The following is a 19,644-nucleotide window of genomic DNA, read 5'->3' as shown; positions in this document are numbered from 1 at the left end:
TTTAACTCCTGTTGACCCTTCAAGATACGGCTCAGATGTCACCTTAAACTTTCTTTAGCCCCCTCCCCCACCACCACCAGTAGAAAATAACCCTCAAGAGGTTACTTTGCAATACCTCTGTTTTATGAATTATGTTATTGTCTGTTGTGCACGTTTCTGTCCAGTGTTGGCCTGAACACCCTTATTCTAAATCATGGTACAGACAGTGTCTAGTAAAGTGCTCAGAAACTAGTAGGTGTTCAGTGAGTATTTAATCAGTGAATGAAAACTTTCAATCCTGGGGTGATCTTGGTCCTGTGGCTGCCTGAGGGCTTCTTGGTGTTGCAGAGGGACATTGCCACTAGGAGACTCTCCAAGAGGTCACATGAAGAGATGTCACCTTGGGGAATTGAGGACTTGGCCCCCATCTGTATAGACACAGAAAACTGAGTGATCAGTAAATTTTGTCTATTCAGAGGTTCTTTTTCTCAGTACGTATGTGTTGAGAGCTTTCTCTGAGCCTGGCATTCTGCTGGGCGCTGGGTATCCAGGAGTTTCACAGGCACAATTCCTGCCCTCATTTCCTTTAGCACCTGGCTGAGGGAAAGAGTCAATTAAACAAGCCCTTACCCTGAAGAGTGGGACTGACCTGGTATTGGAAGTATGGCCTGTTAGGGATGCTTAACAGGCCCACCTAAAACACTCTGGGTGCCAGTGGGCTTCCGAACACACTTCCAGAATACACTGTCTCCAGAACACAGCTCTCAGGCCTGATGTACAAAGTCAGGATGTCCCTTTATTAACAATGAGCAATGGAAGTGTCTCACCAAATGGAAATGTACACATATCTAGATCCTCTACCCCCCCCCCCAGTCAGACCCATGTGGGAGATTATAACGGCAAGGTTGCACTGACAGGGTATAAGAACCTAGCAGGTCCGAAAACAAAACAAAAAAGAAGAACCTAGAAGGTCTGAAGCCTCGTCCCTTAAGGATAATACTACAGGCTAAGCCTCTAAATGTCCTGTGTCCAGCTATGAACTCTGAGGGCTCCAAGCTTCCTGATACGGCCTATAAGGCCAACAGAATCTTGCTTCTCTGATAGTGGTGAGTCCACCTGCTTTGAGTGCCTTGCATTTCATGCAAAATGATAAGAGTTGGGGACATTATTGAGTTTACTGTTCAGAACTGTTTTGTGCCTCAGGCTCGTGGCTGTTCAATAAACATCTGAATAAATGAGCCCGTATTCATGTTCTATTCACAGCCCTCAGGGAGCCTGGGGAGAATAGCCTCTACCCAATGTGGAGCTGTTTTCCTTGTGACCTTCACCTTCCTTTCAGGCACAGTTGTTAACAGAGACGATAATTCCTTGAGCAAAGGTGAGAATAATTAATGCAAACAGAACATGTGCCCTTAAAAGACCTTATAGCCCTTGAACACAAAATATTACCCTGACAACGAATTCCAGCAGAGATAAGCGAAGTGCTTTATAGGGTCTTGGGCAAAGCCTTGACAGTAAATGTCTTTGGGGAATTTTTTTAGATAAAAATCTAAACAAAGAATGGGTTTATCAAAAATCAGGTTAGTCTGACGCAAGGAAGAAGATAGTGACCCAAGACCTAGAGAAACTATTCTTTCTCTCACCAGCATTGGAAGCTACACAGCACTTCTGCTATGCTGTATTCCTTAGAAGCTAATCACTAAGCCTGGCCTACCCACATTCAAGAAGAGAGGAATCAGACTCCACCTTTTGAAGGGAGGAGCATCAAAGAACTTGTGGGCAGATTTAAAAAGCACCATCATTGAAGATGTTATAAGAAACGGATCTCTAAAATTCATATTTCTTGCATGAGCAATAACAGCAATGTTTCTCTTGAGCAACCAGCTTGTTTTTATTTTGTGATGTTGTGAATCATTTTGAAAATTGTGTTTTCCTCTTTTCTCAGTTGTCAAGAAGCTCAAAATAAAAATTTGGTTCACTTCCAGCTTGTGTAGAAGACCTTAAGGCATATATTTTATATATTCACCTCACTCATGACTTCATTTTATTTTTCCCATTCTTCTTTCACTTCCACTTTCTCCTCTCTCTCTCTCTCTGAATGCATGACACGTTCTCTCTATATCTATATATCTACACACCACACACATAGGTCATGGCATATTGTGTACATGTTTACAAGCCACCCAAACCCCTTTTGAAATAGAAACATGTATAAATAAATACAATTAAATATTTTTCATTTATCTTAAGACCTAAGGTGACTTGCAGAGTTCTTTTGTTTTCTTAATAAAGATAACTATTGATTTTTTTTGTTCCATACGTACTTACACTAAAACAATACAGAAATCATTAAGTAAAAATATTCCCAAATCTATCATCTAGGGAAAAACACTATTAACATTTTGGTCAATATTTTTCTAAACACCTCTTTATAAACATACAGGTGATTCTATATAAATGGAATTTAAAAAATATATATGTCTTTATTTATTTATTTTAAAAAATATATTTTTATTAATTTCAGAGAGAGGAAGGGAGAGGGAGAGAGAGAGAAACATCAATGATGAGATAGTCATTGATTGGCTGCCTCCTGCACGCCCCCAAATGGGGATGGAGCCCACAACCCGGGCCTGTGCCCTGACTGGGAATCTAACCTTGATCTCCTGGATCCTAGGTTGATGCTCAACCACTGAGTCACGCTGGCTGGGCTAACTGGAATTTTTTAAAGCTCCCTATACTATGCATATTTTCTAGCCCAATTTAAAATGTGTTTATCATTTTTAGTAGCTGCACGGTGTTCTGTTGTACCACAATTTAACTACAGTGCATTTTGACACTTAATTCCCTGGACACGTTAGGAGCAGCATTACTGATAGATTTATTCCCCATCTTGCTGGGATGTTTGCCTTTAAGATGAAACATGGTGCCTGAGGTCATCAGCTTTACATAGAGTCTGGGTTTATTATCTACTGATTTAGTTTTGAAATCTCAAAGCTGGATTGAGGTGTTCTGCCCATAAAATAAAATAAAGGCACTTTTCTCAAATTTAAGGAAATAATTAAAATTAATAGCTGGAGTTTATCCAATATTGAAATTTATTCTAATGTATGTTATTAAATTTTTGGCATCTGCTACCACTGTTTTGTATTCAACTCTAATAAAAAGGGGTATAGGATTTACACAAATTTTTATCATGAATTGTTTGAGACTATATGTCAGGATTTTATGGCGGTCCGTGACTTTCAGAAGCTGGTTCTTTGGAGATCTGTTTCCATCGGATGGAAATAGGGAGTATTCCTGAGGAAAACTCCACCCCCACCCAATCGTGTTAAGAAAAAAATTGATTTAGCAAACTGAGTTTGTTTAAAAAATTCAGTAAAGAAGAAAGGATACATTCAACACGTATTAAGTGCCAAGTGAGGAGAACGATGCTAGAAGGCGGGACTGTTCAGCCAAGGTGAATAAGACGCAACCGCCCCCCCGCAGAAGCTCAGGGCTCGGCGCTGAGCGCTCTGGTGGAGCAGCCGGACTCGGGCAGGTGTACCAGGCAGAAACTTCAACTTCTGAAAGCCCTTAAATCTCTCCCGCCGTGAAAGGCACGAAGCATTTCCCCTTATCCTAAAATCAGTCGGGCTTAATTCCGAAGAAGAGCAACAAATACAAAAACACAACAACGCGTCCCCGAACCCACTCCCTCCCAAACCATTGAATATTTCTAAACTTTTCCAACGGGATAATAAAATGAACTTCCTGATTCCTGTACATCGCCCCAAGAAAACTACAATTCCCAGTAGGCTGCATGCGCGGCACGACGCCGCATTACGATCCAATCCCGATCCCGTCCTGCGAGCTTGGCCGCATAGCCTGCTGGGTCTTGTAGTCCGCTTTAGAGTCCCTTTCTCCGCGCAGACTCGCACGGCTGGTGTTCGCCCTTTGGCCCTGCAGAAGCCCAGCCCCGGCTTCAATGCTCCCCACCCCCATCCCTGGGCCCAACCTCCTCCGGTCACGTGGCAGTCCTGGCATACGGCGATTGGCCGTGGGGGCTCAGGGGCGGGTCGCGAGGCCCGACGAGGTTCCGTGCCCCTGGTCGAGCCGCTTGTTTCGCTGCTGCCGTCACCTCATGGCGACGCGGGTGGAAGAGGTAGCGCGGGGAAGAGGCAGCGGCGCTGAGGAGACGATTGAGGCCGGACGGGGCGGACGACGACGCAGCCCGCGGCGGAAGGTCAGTCGGGGGGCTCCCGCGTTGTTGCTGGGCTGGGGGAATGCTCGGGCTAGCTTTTTCGGGGTCCACCTCTTCACTCTCCCCAGTTACCTTTAGCCACCGGACGAACATCCGGCTCTCTTCCCTCTCAGGGCTGAAAACTGGAAGCAGGTGGGGGGGGGGGAGTGGGGCCGGGATGGATGGGGTGGGAGGGGGCGACGATTGGGGTTTGGGGCGCACGGCGGAGGTGGGAAGGGAGGGTAGAGGATGCAGCCTGGTAGGAGGGGGAAGGGGTGCGAGGCGGGGGCGCGCCAGGTGTGACAGCCACGTGCGGCCGGCACCGCGGGGCCGTGGGCGCCAGGTGTGCTCTCTCGCGGCCCCCTCCTCGTGTTCCCCTTGCTCCCTGCACGGGGTGCCGCCTTCGGGGGCTGCTTGGGGCCATCGTTTCGCCCTCCTCTGACCGGGCAGGTGCGCAGGGAGCGCTGCGGGGTGCGTCCGGGCGGCGCGGACGAGGCTGTTGCGCAGTAAGATAACCGTGTGGGTGCCGGGTCTGCACTGTGTCCCCTTTGCCCGCACCTCCTGCTCTCCCCGACACTAAGCGGGCGGTCGTTGCGGTTACGGAGGGGCTGTTCGGTTCCCGGGACCCAGGCCCCGGGGGTCGTCTCTGGGCGCCACGGGCATGGGTGCACGTGGGGCCGGCGATTGGGAGGTGATGCTGGAGAACCTGGGTCCCGCAGAGTTGGGAGCAGCATTGCGTGATAGCATCTTCCCAATCCAGCCCCCTCCCTTCTTGCTATTTTTTAAAAAAAATTTTGCCCTCTTCTTCCTTTCTTAAAATTTATTTTATTTTTGGTGAGCGTAAATTTGAGCACCTTTCGGACCCTGTCCTTTCGTCTCTTAATCTGGGAGACAGGCTGGACCGTTCCCCTTGCCTTACTTGACTCACGTCAAAGGAGTTTTCAATGTCTCCCTGGATACAGGAAAATCGAGACCTTCAGAGTGGGAGAATTCCACTTGTTCTGGAGTCAGTGGGTGGAGTTCAAAAAAGATTGCACAACGAATGGCAAACAGGGCTTTCAGGGCCCAGGAATGGAGAACTGCAGGGAAAGGGACTGGAAAGATGGAAACCCCCTCTCTATTTTCTTGCGGTTAAACATCTTGAAACATTGGAGGTCCGGCTTGATCACTCAGGGCTATTTAATACTACAGTTGAGCCTTAAACAACGTGGGGGTGGGGTTAGGGGCACCCTCCCCTGCATAACTTCTGACTACCCCAAAACTTAACTACACAGTTGTCCCTCGGTACCGAGGGGGCTTGATTCCAGGACCCCGCAGATACCAAAATCCTGCGGATGCTCAAGTCCCCTATATAAAATGGCGAAGATCAGTGCATACAGTCGGCCCTCCGAATCCATGGACTCCCAACCCGAGATGGAAAACAGTACAGGTATTTATTGAAAAAAATCCGTGTATAAGTGGACCTGTGCACAGTTCAAACCCGTGTTATTCAAGAGTTAGCTGTACTTAATTATGCATTTGAGTATCCTTAAAAATCACTCCTGTGTGAAATTATGAAATAATGTTTTTCTAACGTGACTCATGAACTTGAAAAAGTAGAACAAAGGTTCGGTTTCCATGTGAGCAGTGTCAAGAATTAGCTTTTGGAGGCCTTTTTCTAAGGTCAGGTATTTTCACGTCTCTGCATGAGGGTGTTACTACTTCTCAATTACCTCTCTTTCTCTTCTTCTCTTTGTACTCTAAAAGAAAGATCCAGTACTCGCAGGACTGAAAAAGAAGCTATGAACCAAATGTACTCTAGGGATTGAACACTGTCACTTTGGACACTTCACTTTTCCCTGAGGGTGGGGAGCCAGTCTCAGTGTTTGATTTCATAGGTCCCCTAGGGGAGGACTCTGATAAAAAGCCACTGCAATTGAGGACATAAATTCCCTTTTATGTCACTGGGGTAAGGACAAAAAATCTGAATTAGGAACTGAGGTTTAATCAACTAGCATTTTAAGCCACCAAGATAAGAGGTAATGACTCTTTGAGGCAGCCCTCCTGGTTAACAGCTGGATATGAGTATCATTTGTGTCTGTACTGTCTCATTTTTGTTTACTTACCTCATGCACCTTTCTTCTTTGCTTATGCATTTCTGGGTACCTTTTTTCCTTTTGATTTCTAATTGACCATGAAATATAATTGAGATATATAGTTAAATATTAGGTTTTGAATTTTCATTCAAAATATTGGTCAATATCTTATGTCTATAAAAATCACATTAAAAAAATTTTTTTTAATTGATTTTAGAGAGAGAGGAAGGGAGAGGGATAGAGAGCTAGAAACATCTATAGGCTGCCTACCTGGGCATGTGCCCTGACCAGGAATCGAACCAGGGACCTCTGGGTTCATGGGTCATTGCTCAACCACTGAGCAACACCGGCTGGGCTACAAAAATCACTCTTATGTTAATTCCTTATGACCCTTAATTTTTTATTTTTTCTGAGTCACTGACTTGAAAAAGTATTCCTAATTCTAACTTGACCTCTGCCCTATTTTTCAGGAAGCAGAAGTGATATTTAACTAATTGGGGTATTTTGAGAATATTGAAGAAATTAAAATTGACCTGCTTTGGTTGCATTATGGGACTTAAAGTGAGAAAGAATTGGAGATGGGCTTTATTGGTTCCTGGTGTTTTTTAACCATCTCCATAGTTACTCTTGATCTGCTAAGTTAATTGTGGCATTGATTCATAACTGTATCTATTTGAATGGTCTCTTGTGGTAACTTTTTTCTTCTACAGTTAAGATATAGTACATTTCTAGGGGCCTCTTGAATTGTCTAAAACCATGCAGTCTAATATGATAGCCACTAAACCACACAAAGCTATTTAAATGTTAGTTAAAATGAAATAAAATTAAAAATTCCATTCCTCAGTCATACTGGCCACATTTCAAGTGGTCAGTAACCAACGTGGCCATTGACTACTGTATTAGAGCAGATCTAGAATATTTCCATTATTACATAAAGTTCTGTTGGACAATATTGGTCTGAAAAGATGGGATGTACATTGTCAAGTATTCCAGGCATGTTTTAGAACACCAAGCTTATTCATGTTACTTCCTAAATCCCTATGTAGAATTTGTCTTACAAGGATGAGTTCTTAAAAAAATTAATAGACAATTTTTTTGAGCAGTTTTAGGTTTACAGAAAAATTGAGCATAAATTGGTGGTGTATATCCTGAATTTTGACACATTTATCCACCGTTACAGTATCATACAGAGTAGTTTTACTGTCCTAAAAAACCCCCTATTTGTCCCCCTTCACTTCCCCCAAATCTTTGGTAACCACTCATCTTTTTACTGTCTCTGTAGTTTGGCCTTTCCAGAATGTCTAAGGTTGATTTTTTTTTTTGGTCCTTTTACTAGATTTTTGCTTGGGAATGTTAAAAATGATTTAACTACTGTTAAATTTACTTTTAGATCAATAAATCATCTGGAAGAATAAAGATATGTGGAACTTAGGCTCAAATTAATAAGATCTTATATTTACATAGTGCCCTATAGTTTTTATGCCATATTTGCATACACATTAACTCTTTCAGCCTCACTTGGATGCTATGGAGGAGGCTGGGCAGCTGTCATTGTCCTTATTTGCAGGTGACAAACTGCTCAGCAAGGTCAAGTGATTAGCCCAAGGGGTGAAGCTGAGTCTGGATCCCAATAAATACCCTTTCATCTACACTACAGTAATAAGTAGTGTAGTAGTGGGTAAATAGTCTGGATTTTAGTCAGGACTCTTGGCTTTCTGCCACTTACTAGCTGTGTAACCTTGGGCAAGTTTCTCAATCTTTCTAAGCCTTAGTTGCATCATCTGTGAAGTGGGGGTGATGCTAATACCACATAGGATTGTTGTGAAGAATAAGAGTTGGTGTGACGCATTCAGCACAGTGCCAAGCATGTAGAATTTTACTTGGTTTGGAAGAGAGAACATGAAAGATTGATTTCTGTTGCTGTTATTCATTTCTCATCTTACAGCCTTTGTATTCTTACTTCTTCCTAGACTCTCTGTGATAGATACAATGAGGAGAAATCAGTTCAGGGTGGGGCAAGAGTATGGGTGAGGTAAGAAGCAACTCATTATCGAGTTTTTCTTTCCATTTGTGGTCTTGATGAATTTCCACTCTTCTGGCACCAAGAGGAAGTAATAAGACACAAAGTGATCGTCTATTTACAACATTGTTGTATAATTCTGTCATTCAGCTTTGGTAAATTTCATTTTAGTGGGAACCAAACAGGCATAGCAGTGAGAACAGACCAGCTACAGCACATTCCTCTAGTATTACCATGGTTTCAGTCCAGAATATGACACATTTATTTATCATGTGACTGGAAGGTGTTTTATATGTTATTCTGTGTGTCATTTATATTGATTTCGACTGGAGAAGTTTCATTTAGGAATGCATATATCAAATCCAGATGCCATGACACAGGGTGCATGTGATTCTTTAGGGAAGGATCCATCATAATACATTTCTTTTCAATAGATATGCTGTTCAGATTTTGTACTTTTCAGAAAGTTATGTTTCAAAGGAAAGAAATTTGAGGCCTCACTGTTTCCTGCACTGTGCTAGGCACTTAAAAAGTGCTTACATTCTAGTATCTCCTCACTTCTGCAGAGTAGGTGGTTTCCCCAGGTATATAGATAAAGCATTTGAGGCTCAGGGGAAAAACCACACACAAAAAAGCCTTGCTTAAATAACATAGCTCATAGATGGTGATGTTGGCCTAGAGGTGGTATATATAATTGTATAATTGATAGTGCAACTGATGTTCCTTACTGCATGGACAGTTTCTGCTTACCTAGTAAGTTTTAACCTAATATCCCAAAGAAATCCCTTTGCCTCTTCCTCCTCTTCTTGCCTCCTCCCACCAAATTCCTTCTTGTTTGGATCTAAACTGATTATTAGTAACTTTTAGTTAGTATGCCACAGTACTTTAAAATGTGTAAAGTAGTATACAAATTTAATATAGTATTTATCAGCATTGAGAATTAGCAATATTTAAAATTTTCCCAAGCATTTCCAGAGGAGCATAAAAATAGGTCAGGTGATCCTTTAAGGGTTTGAACCCTGAGAGTATAGTTTTATGATTCAATTTATTTCCTAGTTGAAATTCTCTTGGTACTATAACTACTTAAATTTTATTACATGAAGGAAAAGATATATAAAATGATGAGTGTTGTCCTCCTGTGCTATCAAAATAATTTTATTAGCATTTATTTCACAGAGTGTTGATTTGCATTCTATGTTACATTTCCAAAATGTCCCCAGAATGACTTCCATTATCCCCCACTTCACACTCTGTAGTCTGCCCGTGAGTAATATTGTTAAACCACCACTTGGTGGTTTTTCTTCTTTCCCTACTCTCAGAAAGGTCAAAGTAAGAATGGTTTGGCAAGGAAGATGTGCCAGTAGCTTAGAAGCACATTTTTTTTTTTTTTTTTAATCCTCACCTGAGGATACTTTTTCCATTGCTTTTCAGGGAGAGTGGAAGGGGGAGAGAGAGACAGAAACATTGATGTAGATACACCTCAATTGGTTGCCTCCTGCATGCACCCCAACCAGGGCCAGGGATCGAGCCTGCAACCGAGGTACATGCCCTTGGCAGGAATCAAACCTGGGACCCTTCAGTCCGCAGGCCAACGCTCTAACCACTGAGCAAAATCAGCTAGGGCAGAGCACATTTGTTGAAGGACTTTTTTGGATTGACATGTTGGCCATAATAAAAGTGAGAATGTAGGCATTTTGCATAATTTGTAAATGCATTCTTATTCAGATATTATTGTAATAGTTCTGCACACTAGCAATTTATATTAATTATATCTAATCTTCTTACAACTCTAGAAGGTAGGGACTGTATATCCCTAGTTTACAGGTAAGGAAACTGAGAGGTTGATCCTCCCCATGGCCACACAGGAGGTAGTGAATGGTATATTCAATGGCAGCTGTTACCCATATTGCATGTGGCTTGTGCTCTCTTAATACATTTCTTGAGGATAGTAAATAAAAATGTATTCCTTATTGAATGTGAGCAAAACTTGGCAGTAGAGAAAACAAGTACTAGTTTTTGCCTAATGAAAAATTATGAAGGGTGGGGTTGGGTCATTAGGGCTATAGGAAAGCTATTGTAAACCAGGAACCAGGGAGTTTGAGCCTTATAGGTTTAATACCTTTTGTTTCATTCACTTAGGCCCTAGGTTGACCTTAGACATATGGTTTAGGAAGCATGCTGTGCTGTAACTCCCTGCAAAGTCACCTCTAAGTGTAATTTAGATAGATCGAAAGGTAGAGAATTTAGAGAGACCTCTTTTTTTAACCTCTTAAGGTCCACACGACACGGTGTTAACAAAGAGCTGTAGTGGACTGGGTAAGTAGGACAAGGAAACAGAAGGCTTGATGTTTCAGAGATGCATCATTAGTCCACATGGAGCTGATGAAGGATGACTTCATGAACTGGGACAGGGATGTTCCATTTAGGTAACACGTAAAAGTAGACCATTTTACATCCTAGGAGTCTGTGGCTTGAAGATGGTAATAGTGTGACCTGGCACCTGCCCCTCTGCAAAATAGGTCAGGCCCAAGCATATTTCAGTTGATTTGGGCATTGAGATCTTTGGATTTTTCTGATCCTTTTGCTGCCTAGGTAGAAGTTAAGGCTAATACACGTCTCTCAGATTGTAGGTAATTGTTGAATTACAGTTTTAGAGCTAGAAGTGATTTTGCAAATCATGGAGTCCAGCACCATTTGTTTGTTTGTTTATTTATTTATTTATTTAAGTTTTAAAGGCATTTTGTCATAGCCGGTTTGGATCAGTGGGTTAGAACATCGGCCCTCAGACTGAAGGGTCCCGGGTTTGATTTTGGCCAAGGGCATGTACCTCGGTTGCAGGCTCAATCCTCAGCCTTGGTCAGGGTGTGTGTGGGAGGCAACCAATCGATGTGTCTCTTTCACATCGATGTTTTCTGTCTCTTTCTCTCCCTTCCACTCTCTCTGAGAAGCAATGGAAAAAATATCCTCGGGTGAGGATTAAAAAAAAATAAAGGCATTTTACAATTTATTTGGGCTTCTTTTAATTTCTGAATTGAGCAAAACCAGCTAGGGCCAGCACCCTTTATTTTTATAAAAGAAATGACCATAGAAGTTAAATGTGAAATCTGATACCATCATTTTTATTTTAAAAGGCAAAAGATGTGCACAGCCTAATATAAATGTTAGCACCTACCACTATGGTACTAGATTTTACCTACAAGAGGTCATAAGGGCAAAGCAGCTGTATCCTAACCACTTTTTCCAGCATGGTTTGCTCATTCGTAGTTTCTTCACCAGTGGGGAAGTCAGATTCCCTCATCCTCACTTCAGCACTGGTTTGCCCCTCTTTTTTTTCGTATTTACCTATTAATGCCTCCATGTGTACCCCAGTCCTCATACATACTGCAACAAATCTTTCTGGAGCCTTTTGCTGCCAAAAGTTCAGAGTTGGGATGACAACTAGAACTTATCTTGCCTCCAGTGTCCCTCCTCAGAACTTTATCATTGCTCTGTCTTTATTCATGTATTCATTTATTAATTTTTTTGGATAACAGCTTTGTTGAGGTAGAGTTCACATACCATACAATTAACCCACTTAGTCATGTTAATATATTCACAGAGTTGTGTGACCGTCACCACACTTCTTTATTTTTTAAAAATATATCTTTATTGATTTCAGAGAGAGGAGAGGGAGAGAGAGATAGAAACATCAATAATGAGAAAGTCATTGATCGGCTGCCTCCTGCACTCCCCTGACTGGGGATCGAGCCTGCAACCGAGGCATGTGCCCTGACTGGGAATCGAACCCTGATCGCCTGAATCCCAGGTTGACGTTCAACCGCTGAGCCACACCCGGCTGGGCGCACACTTCTTTATGTTTAACGTAACCTTGGAAGAACATACTCTTTGGAATATTATAGAGAAAGATAAGAATTCAGCCCAGCCAGTGTGGCTCAGTGGTTGAGTGTCAACCCATGAACCCTGGAGGGCACCGTTCGATTCCCAGCCAGGGCACATGACTAGGTTTGGGCTTGATCCCCAGTAGGGGGTGTGCGGGAAGCAGCCGATCGATGGTTCTCTCTCATCATTGATGTTTCTCTTTCTCCCTCTCCCTCCTCTCTGAAATCAATAAAAACATTAAAAAAAAAAAAATTCAATCTCTGCTTTCCAAGTCCTAGGTCCATGACTAGACAAATTATTTAAAATTACCTTATTGCTGAGGCTGTTTGTTCATCATACCTGCCTATAAGATGGTTCTGAGGTTTAAAGGAGGAAGTATATCAAGTTGTCGGAGAGGCTTCTCAGTGAGCCAGATCAATGAAGGCTAAGGGAAAATGGTTTATACCAATTTTTCCTCACCATCCAGATGGATTATACTGGGATTATACTGGTTGGTACACCAATCACTTAACCACAAGGGGGAAAGAGGCCAATTTGTTTTAGGTATGGTTGAGCAAGAAGGAAATGACACTTCTCCCTGTCCTCCCACCTGGTCCCAGGGCATATTCCATGGAGATGGATCTGCATGGTTATGGACCCTTCACCTTTTGACTGAGCTTTCTAGTCTCTGTCCCTGTTCTGCTTCAACCAGGACAGCAGTCTCAAACTTTTTGGTTTCAGGATCTTTTTGCATGCTTAAAAATTGAGAACCCCAAGGAGCTTTGTAATTTATGTGGGTTATAGCTAATAATATTTTCCATATTAGAAATTAAAACAAAAAATTCAAATGATTTTAAAAACTGATGTAATAATCTGTTGCTGTGTAACAAATCACCCCAAAACTTACTGCTTGAAACAACATTATGACCTCAGTTTCTGTAGGTCAGGAATCTGGGTGTAGCTTAGCTGGGTCTTCTGCTTCAGGGTCTCATGGGCTGCAGTCATCTGAAGGCTTGACTGGGAGTGGTCCGCTTTCTAGCTCACTCATGTAGTTGTTGGCAGGATTCAGTTCCTCATGAGCTGTTGGCTGGAGGCCCCTTGGTTCCTAGCCACATGGGCATTTCCATAGGCATCTCACAACATGGCTGCTGGCTTCATCAGAATGAGCAAGAGTGCCAGTACAACAGACAAGAAAGAATCAGTCTTTGTTACATCATCATAGAAGTGACATCCCTCATTTTTGCCAAATTCTCTCTTTAAAAGGCATTTACTAGGTCCTGCCCACATGCAAAGGAAGGGATTATACAAGGTGATGAATACTAGCAGGATCAGTGGGATCAATTACAGGCTATATCAAAAGCTACCTACCATACATTAACATAAGAAATTTTTTTTTTTAATTGAAAATAACTGATTTTCCGAAATAAAAGTTGGTGAGGAGTGGCATTGTTTTAAGTTTTTACAGATGTCTTTAATGAATGGCTTAATAGGAGACAGCTGAATTCTCACATCTACTTCCACATTCAATTTATGGTAATATGCCATTTTAGTTGAAGTCGTCCATGAAGACATATGCAGTTGGAACAGGGAGGAGTATCTTAATAGCCTTTTTAGGTAATTGTGGAAATTCTTTGATACTACTCTGAAAGTAGTAGTTCTTGAAGGTTAGTTCCCAATGTGGGGTCTGAAACCCTATGGAACTTTTTGTACTGTTATATTAAAATCCATTGGTCTGTTTTGTATTTTGATAGGATGTTGTTTCTCATGCATCATTTTGTCACATCATCCTTTAGTCGTTTGGGAAGTACTGGTTTACCCAGTTGTGTTGATCTTCCTAGTACTGACACACTTTGTTCTAAATATCAAAATCACATTAGTCAATATCACCACTGATCTTATCAGGAAAGTCTTTTTAAGTATTGGGAAGCATGGTGGTACATAGTTTTCAAAAATTTTTTTTGAAAACTCAATTTTTACATTGACAACAAATGCAGTCAGTTGTTTGCCTTAAAGTAACAAATGCCCATAGTTTGTCTTAAAAAAAAAAAAAGGTAATCCAGGGAAAAAGTTGCTAGTTGGGCTCATGATTTAGACAGCTGTCTTAGTGCTTTTCCTCAAGATTGCCATCATACTTTGGTGTGTGGCAGAAGTGCCTTAGGTGTACTCTCTGTGTCTAAGAAATTTTTTTTTTAATTGAAAATAACTGATTTTTCCAAAATAAAAGGTGATGAGAAGTAGCATTGTTTTAAGTTTTTACAGAATTAGAAAGATGTGTACTCAAGCCCGGCTGGTGTGGCTCAGTTGGTTGAGCGTCATCCCATGCAGTCCCATGCACCAGGAGGTCACTGGTTCGATTGCTGGTCAGGGCACATGCCTGGGTTTCGGGCCTGATCCCTACCCTAGTAGGGGGTATGCAGGAGGCAGCCGATCAATGTTTCTCCCTCCCTTTCTTTGAAATAAATAAAAACATATATTTTTAAAAAAGGATGTGTACTCAAGGGCTGAGATTTAATACTGATAATTTTTATTGCTTCCTCAAGGGCATTTTTAAGTAAAAATTGCTTTTTCCGCATGACTTAGAGTATAATTTGGTGCCACTGCCTTGATTTGTGCCAAGGAGCCAACAATGTTACTCATTTCTGCTGTTGCATCACCAGTGCAAATGTCAACACCAAAAAGACAAATAACATCTCAGTACTATTATGAACTTAGTTTTTGAGCTTGCAGACCACCTGGAAGGGTCCACAGACCATAGTGTGAGAATCACTGTCCCCAGGTTTTATCAGAAGTGGGGTCAGCTTTTCCTCGTTTCATCTTTCCCAAGACCATGCTGTCTGTCAGAAGAGAATAGGCTTATTTTTTCCTATTCCTAAGACTTATTCTTTAGAAATATGGCATCCCGATTGTTGACTAAACTGCTTTGTCTTGCTAATGGAACAATTGAGTAATCCTAGCAAGTAGAATGTTTTTACATTTAATTCCTGATGACCGGTATAAAGTTAAGTTTTATTTCCTAAAGGTTGAAGAACATTCTAAACCAAAATATACTCATCACGATTCTTTTTTCGTGTGTGGTAAAATATACATACCATAAAATTTCCCATTTAACCATTTTCAGGCATGCAGTTGAGTGGCATTAAGCACATTAACAGTGTTGCACAATCATCAGCACCATCCATCTCCAGAACTTTTTCATCCTCCCAAGCTGAAACCCTGTGCTCCATTTGCCTCAGCCCCCGCCCCTGGTAACCACCATTCTGTTTTTTTCCTCTGTGAATTTGACTACTCTAGGTATTTCATATATGTGGAATCATACAATGTTGGTCATTTTGTGTCTGGCTTTTTTCCACTTAACATCATGGCTTCCAGGTTCATTTATGTTGTAGCATGTGACGGAATCTTTTCTTTTTAAGACTGAATAATCTAATGTATGTACATACCACATTTATCTATTCATCTGCTGATGGACATTTTGGCATTGGTCATGATTCTTAACTTAAATGTGATTCTTTAGGACTTCCCTTGTGGAAGCATTACCTCCATACCAGGCTCAATAAATGTAGGCCTCACATAATGGCTTTTCCCCCCTTCTTACTTTTTTCCTTAGTTTACCTATATAGTGGAGTAATATTCTCACTCTCAGAATTTTGGCTAGTCTGAAGTTTTCAGTTATTTAGTAAGTTGATCTTCCTCTCCTTAAAAAATAAAATAGCTTCTGAGTTTTTTTATAACCTTAGAAAGGCCTTTCCCATATCAAAGTTATGAAAATTGTTTTTACTTAGGACTTCTAGTTCTTTGTGATTTTCATTTTTCATGTTTCAGTCTTGGTACATGTTGAGGGGTGACACAGGATATCATTACCCCCCTCCCATATGGCTTGGGAGCTATCTCAAATCACTTATTTTCTTTACTAATTTGAAATGACACCATTTTTAATATAGTAAATTCCCATATATGGGTCTGTGTGGTCTGTTTTTGAAGACAGTGCTATATAATTAGAAAGTTTCAGACAAGTATTTCATGCCTGAAATAAAAATAAGATCTCACCTTCAGGAGTTTATATTTTGAGATATTAAGAATTTATTGTTGGGGGAGGGGGGAATGCTGGGTGGAGGGAATCAATGGGGGGGAAAAAGGGGGACATCTGTAATACTTTCAACAATAAAGATAAATTTAAAAAAAAAAAGAATTTATTGTCTTAAAGAATACAGGCATACTGTAGAGACATGTATGCCAGAATATAATTACACATTAGTGCACAGTAATGTCATTTTATCTGTTAAAAATAAAAACCCTTTAATTTTATTTCATTCCTTTGTTCTAACACAGTAAAACAGACTACTATTTAAGGAGGAATTGAGTTATGTAATACACATTTTAAAGACTTTGGTCCCAAATGGTTAAAACAGAATTTTGAGACGAATGATTGATAAAGTGTTAGCTATGTGGAAAACTTTTTTATCTAGAATAATTCTTTGAAAGATTAAAATAGCTTTAGTATATAAACTATTTTAAATGACTCATAAAGCTAAAGTCACTTTTCTAATTTAAAAAGCTCATGAACCCACCAGCTCTATCCACCTATTTAAAAAATAAAGTCCACCAAAATGTAATTTTTATAAGAGGTTTTTTTGTAAATTTGTATTTGGAAATGTAAAAGCCCCTTAAAATACTGGAAATATTTAGGAGGCAGGTTCATATTTTAAAAACTGAATAAGGCCGGTAGCTGGTGTCTTAGGAGGTATGAGGTATCTTTGGTATCTTTCAGTATTTACCCATGCCTTCTGCCCACACTGGGCCACACTGGGCCGGCCAAGCATGTATGCACTCTTGTCCTTACATTTCCTGTTTGATAGTTGACAACTCTTAGTGTAAATTATTGGAAACATAGATTTGAAGAGATTTTTAGAGATAATTTACTTTATCCTAAGACACAGATAAGTTTAAAAAAAACAAAAACCGCAATGCCTTAAATAATCATTTAAAATTATTTAAAGGTATCTGTACCCCCAAATTGTCTCACCACTGTAAATCCCTGAGTTAATCACTGCTAAAAATCATAGGGCTCTTTCCCAATGTTTTCCTAAGTTCATACTGGTGTATCTAGCATGCTATGTATTTTTAGCCATTTTGTAACTTCATGAGAGATCTGTTTGACTTTGACCTTTCATTTCCCAAGGCTAATCTATGAAATGAGGGGAGCAGTGCAATGGAGAGAACATGGGCTCTTGAGTTTGACAGGCCTAGTTTAGAATTTTGCTGGCCCCTTTTACTGACTTTAATATGATCTTGGGCTAGTTACCTCACTAAGTCTCATTTTCCTTGTCTGGGAACAGTAAGACCTACCTCTCAGGGCTGGGAAAGGTTAAATGGAGTAAGAGGCCTCGCAAGTTCTGATGGTTCCCTTCACCTTGATAGGTTTCTTTGGGAACCAGAGGCAAGCTAAGGATTTCTCCTCAGGAAAATGCATAAATGTGCACAAGCTCTCCCACTAGCTCCCTCTGAGAGATTTCTGCTCTCAGTATGTGCCTGGCACTGGTTGAAGGCATTCTAGCTCATTTAAGCAGATGGTAGTTGAAATAATTAGGAAGTGAGTGTGGGTGTTGGCTTCTTTGCTTTTTATTTACACCAGTCTTAGTAAAAGAACAACCATTACTAATAACATTTAAGCTCTTTAAGTAAAACAAACAAAAGAAATATGTTTCTTTAGTTTTAATAGTTATTTGAAAAAGCATAAAGTGAAAATTTTAAATTTTAAAATTATTCATCTTTCTCTTTATTCACAGAGTAGAAGGGAAAGAAACTAAGTTTTTTTCTTTTAGGCTTTTTAAAAAATTGGTTTTTATTGATTTTAGAGATAGGGGAAGAGAGAGCGATAGAGATATAGAAACGTTAATGACGAACATCATCCATTAGCTGCCTCCTATATGCCCCCTACTGGGGATTGAGCCTGAAACCTGGGCATGTGCCCTGACTGAGAATTAAACAGGTGACCTCTTGGTTCATGGGTCGATACTTAATAACCATGCAGGCTCAGTTTCAAATGTGTTGATCCAAAAAGTTATCATGTTCATTTGCAGAAATTTCTGTAATAGTTATTCTTTGCTTCTACAATTAATTGTTGGTAATTGTTAGTGACTGTGCGTTTTGAAGGTCTCCAGTTAAGGAGACATCTTATCTCCAAGTGTTGAGACAGTGGAAGGAAGATTGAGAAATGTGTCCTTTGACAGGTGGGTAGTGTCTAGGGTGGGGAGCTTATTGGGGTTTCGGGTTCTAGTAAACTCTGATGGGGCCTGATGGCATGCTCTGTAGTCTTTCAAGCTTCAAGAGCTATACACGCTGCTCATGACTGTAGACTGATCAACAAAATGAAAATGTTTTATGCTTTCGTTTCATGATTTTGTTTAGGGAAAGGTTCACATAGAAATTAATCTTGAAACTACGTCTTGTTGGTTTTATTTTTGTTTGAGATTGGGATTTAAATAAACATTTTCTCCTCTTGTTTTTCCTGATAATAGGTACTATATTAGAGAACTCTATTCATCTTGGTATTTAAAAAACAGTAATAAACTGTTAAGAAGGTAACTCATGGTTCCTAACTTGAAAGGTGAAAGCAGGCATGCTGTGAAGCCCAGTGGCCTTCCACTCTGGCCCCACTCACCCAGTTTCTCTCCATTAATATATTTCTTATACAACGTTCCCCCTACAAACACTCACATCATGGCATACACTGCATACTATTGGGTATTTTTCTTTTTCCCTTTTCAACCTATTCTTACAGTTCAGTAATTATTCAACTACCTGGTTTTTTTTTTTTTTTTTATGTCTTTATTGATTTCAGAGAGAGAGGAAGGGAGGGGGGAAAGAGAGAAACATCAATGATGAGAGAGTCATTGATCGACTGCCTCCTGCACGCCCCCCACTGGGGACTGAGCCCGAAACCCAGGCATGTGCCCTGACCAGGAATCGAACCTTGATCTCCTGGATCATAGGTCGATGCTCAACTGCTGAGCCATGCCGGCTGGGCCTACCTATTCTTTTTGAACAGATGGCTATAGTACTCCATTGTATGGATGTACCACAGTTTATCTAGTTCATCATTAGTTGACTTTAGGGTATTTCTGATTTTTTTGTTACTAAGCTGCGTAAATATCCTTGTTTATATCATTTCACAAATGTGCTGGTTTATCTGTAAGAAAAATAGGAAAGAAATGAATTTGCTGGTCAAAGCACATGTGGCATGATGATTGTTTTCAACACTTTATTATGAAAATTTTCAAACATACAATAAAGTTGAAAGAATTTGATGCTTAACATCCATATTGCCGCCACCTAGATTCTACCACTGACAGTTTACTGTACTTCCCTTTTCACGTCTCTGCCCATTTGTCTGTTCCTTCACCCATAAACCTATTATAAGTGTGTAAATGCCGAGTTATAACAGATGCATGCAGCTCTCTCTGTAACCAAACTCATCAAGATACAGAGCATTC

The 19,644-nt window shown here is 40.6% G+C and overlaps 1 protein-coding gene across 2 annotated transcripts in view; it reads left to right on the top strand.

Annotated features, from left to right (window-relative positions):
- The first annotated feature begins 4,030 nt into the window (after positions 1 to 4,030).
- Positions 4,031 to 19,644, top strand: part of TXLNG (taxilin gamma) — a 43,957-nt gene continuing 28,343 nt past the window's right edge. The window contains exon 1 of one of the 2 annotated variants that reach the window (XM_081126079.1): positions 4,031 to 4,201. In XM_081126079.1, the coding sequence (XP_080982205.1) occupies positions 4,100 to 4,201 (102 nt within the window). In that variant the 5' untranslated portion in view covers positions 4,031 to 4,099. Of the gene's footprint in view, positions 4,202 to 5,476; positions 5,628 to 19,644 lie in introns of those variants that run through there. The other variant, XM_081126080.1, reaches the window with a different exon arrangement.

Source organism: Miniopterus schreibersii, assembly GCF_964146895.1.
Source record: "Miniopterus schreibersii genome assembly, chromosome: X".
Taxonomy (NCBI): Eukaryota; Metazoa; Chordata; class Mammalia; order Chiroptera; family Miniopteridae; genus Miniopterus; species Miniopterus schreibersii.
The sequence above is the reverse complement of the archived record's forward strand: the minus strand, read 5'-3'. Positions and strand labels throughout refer to the sequence as shown.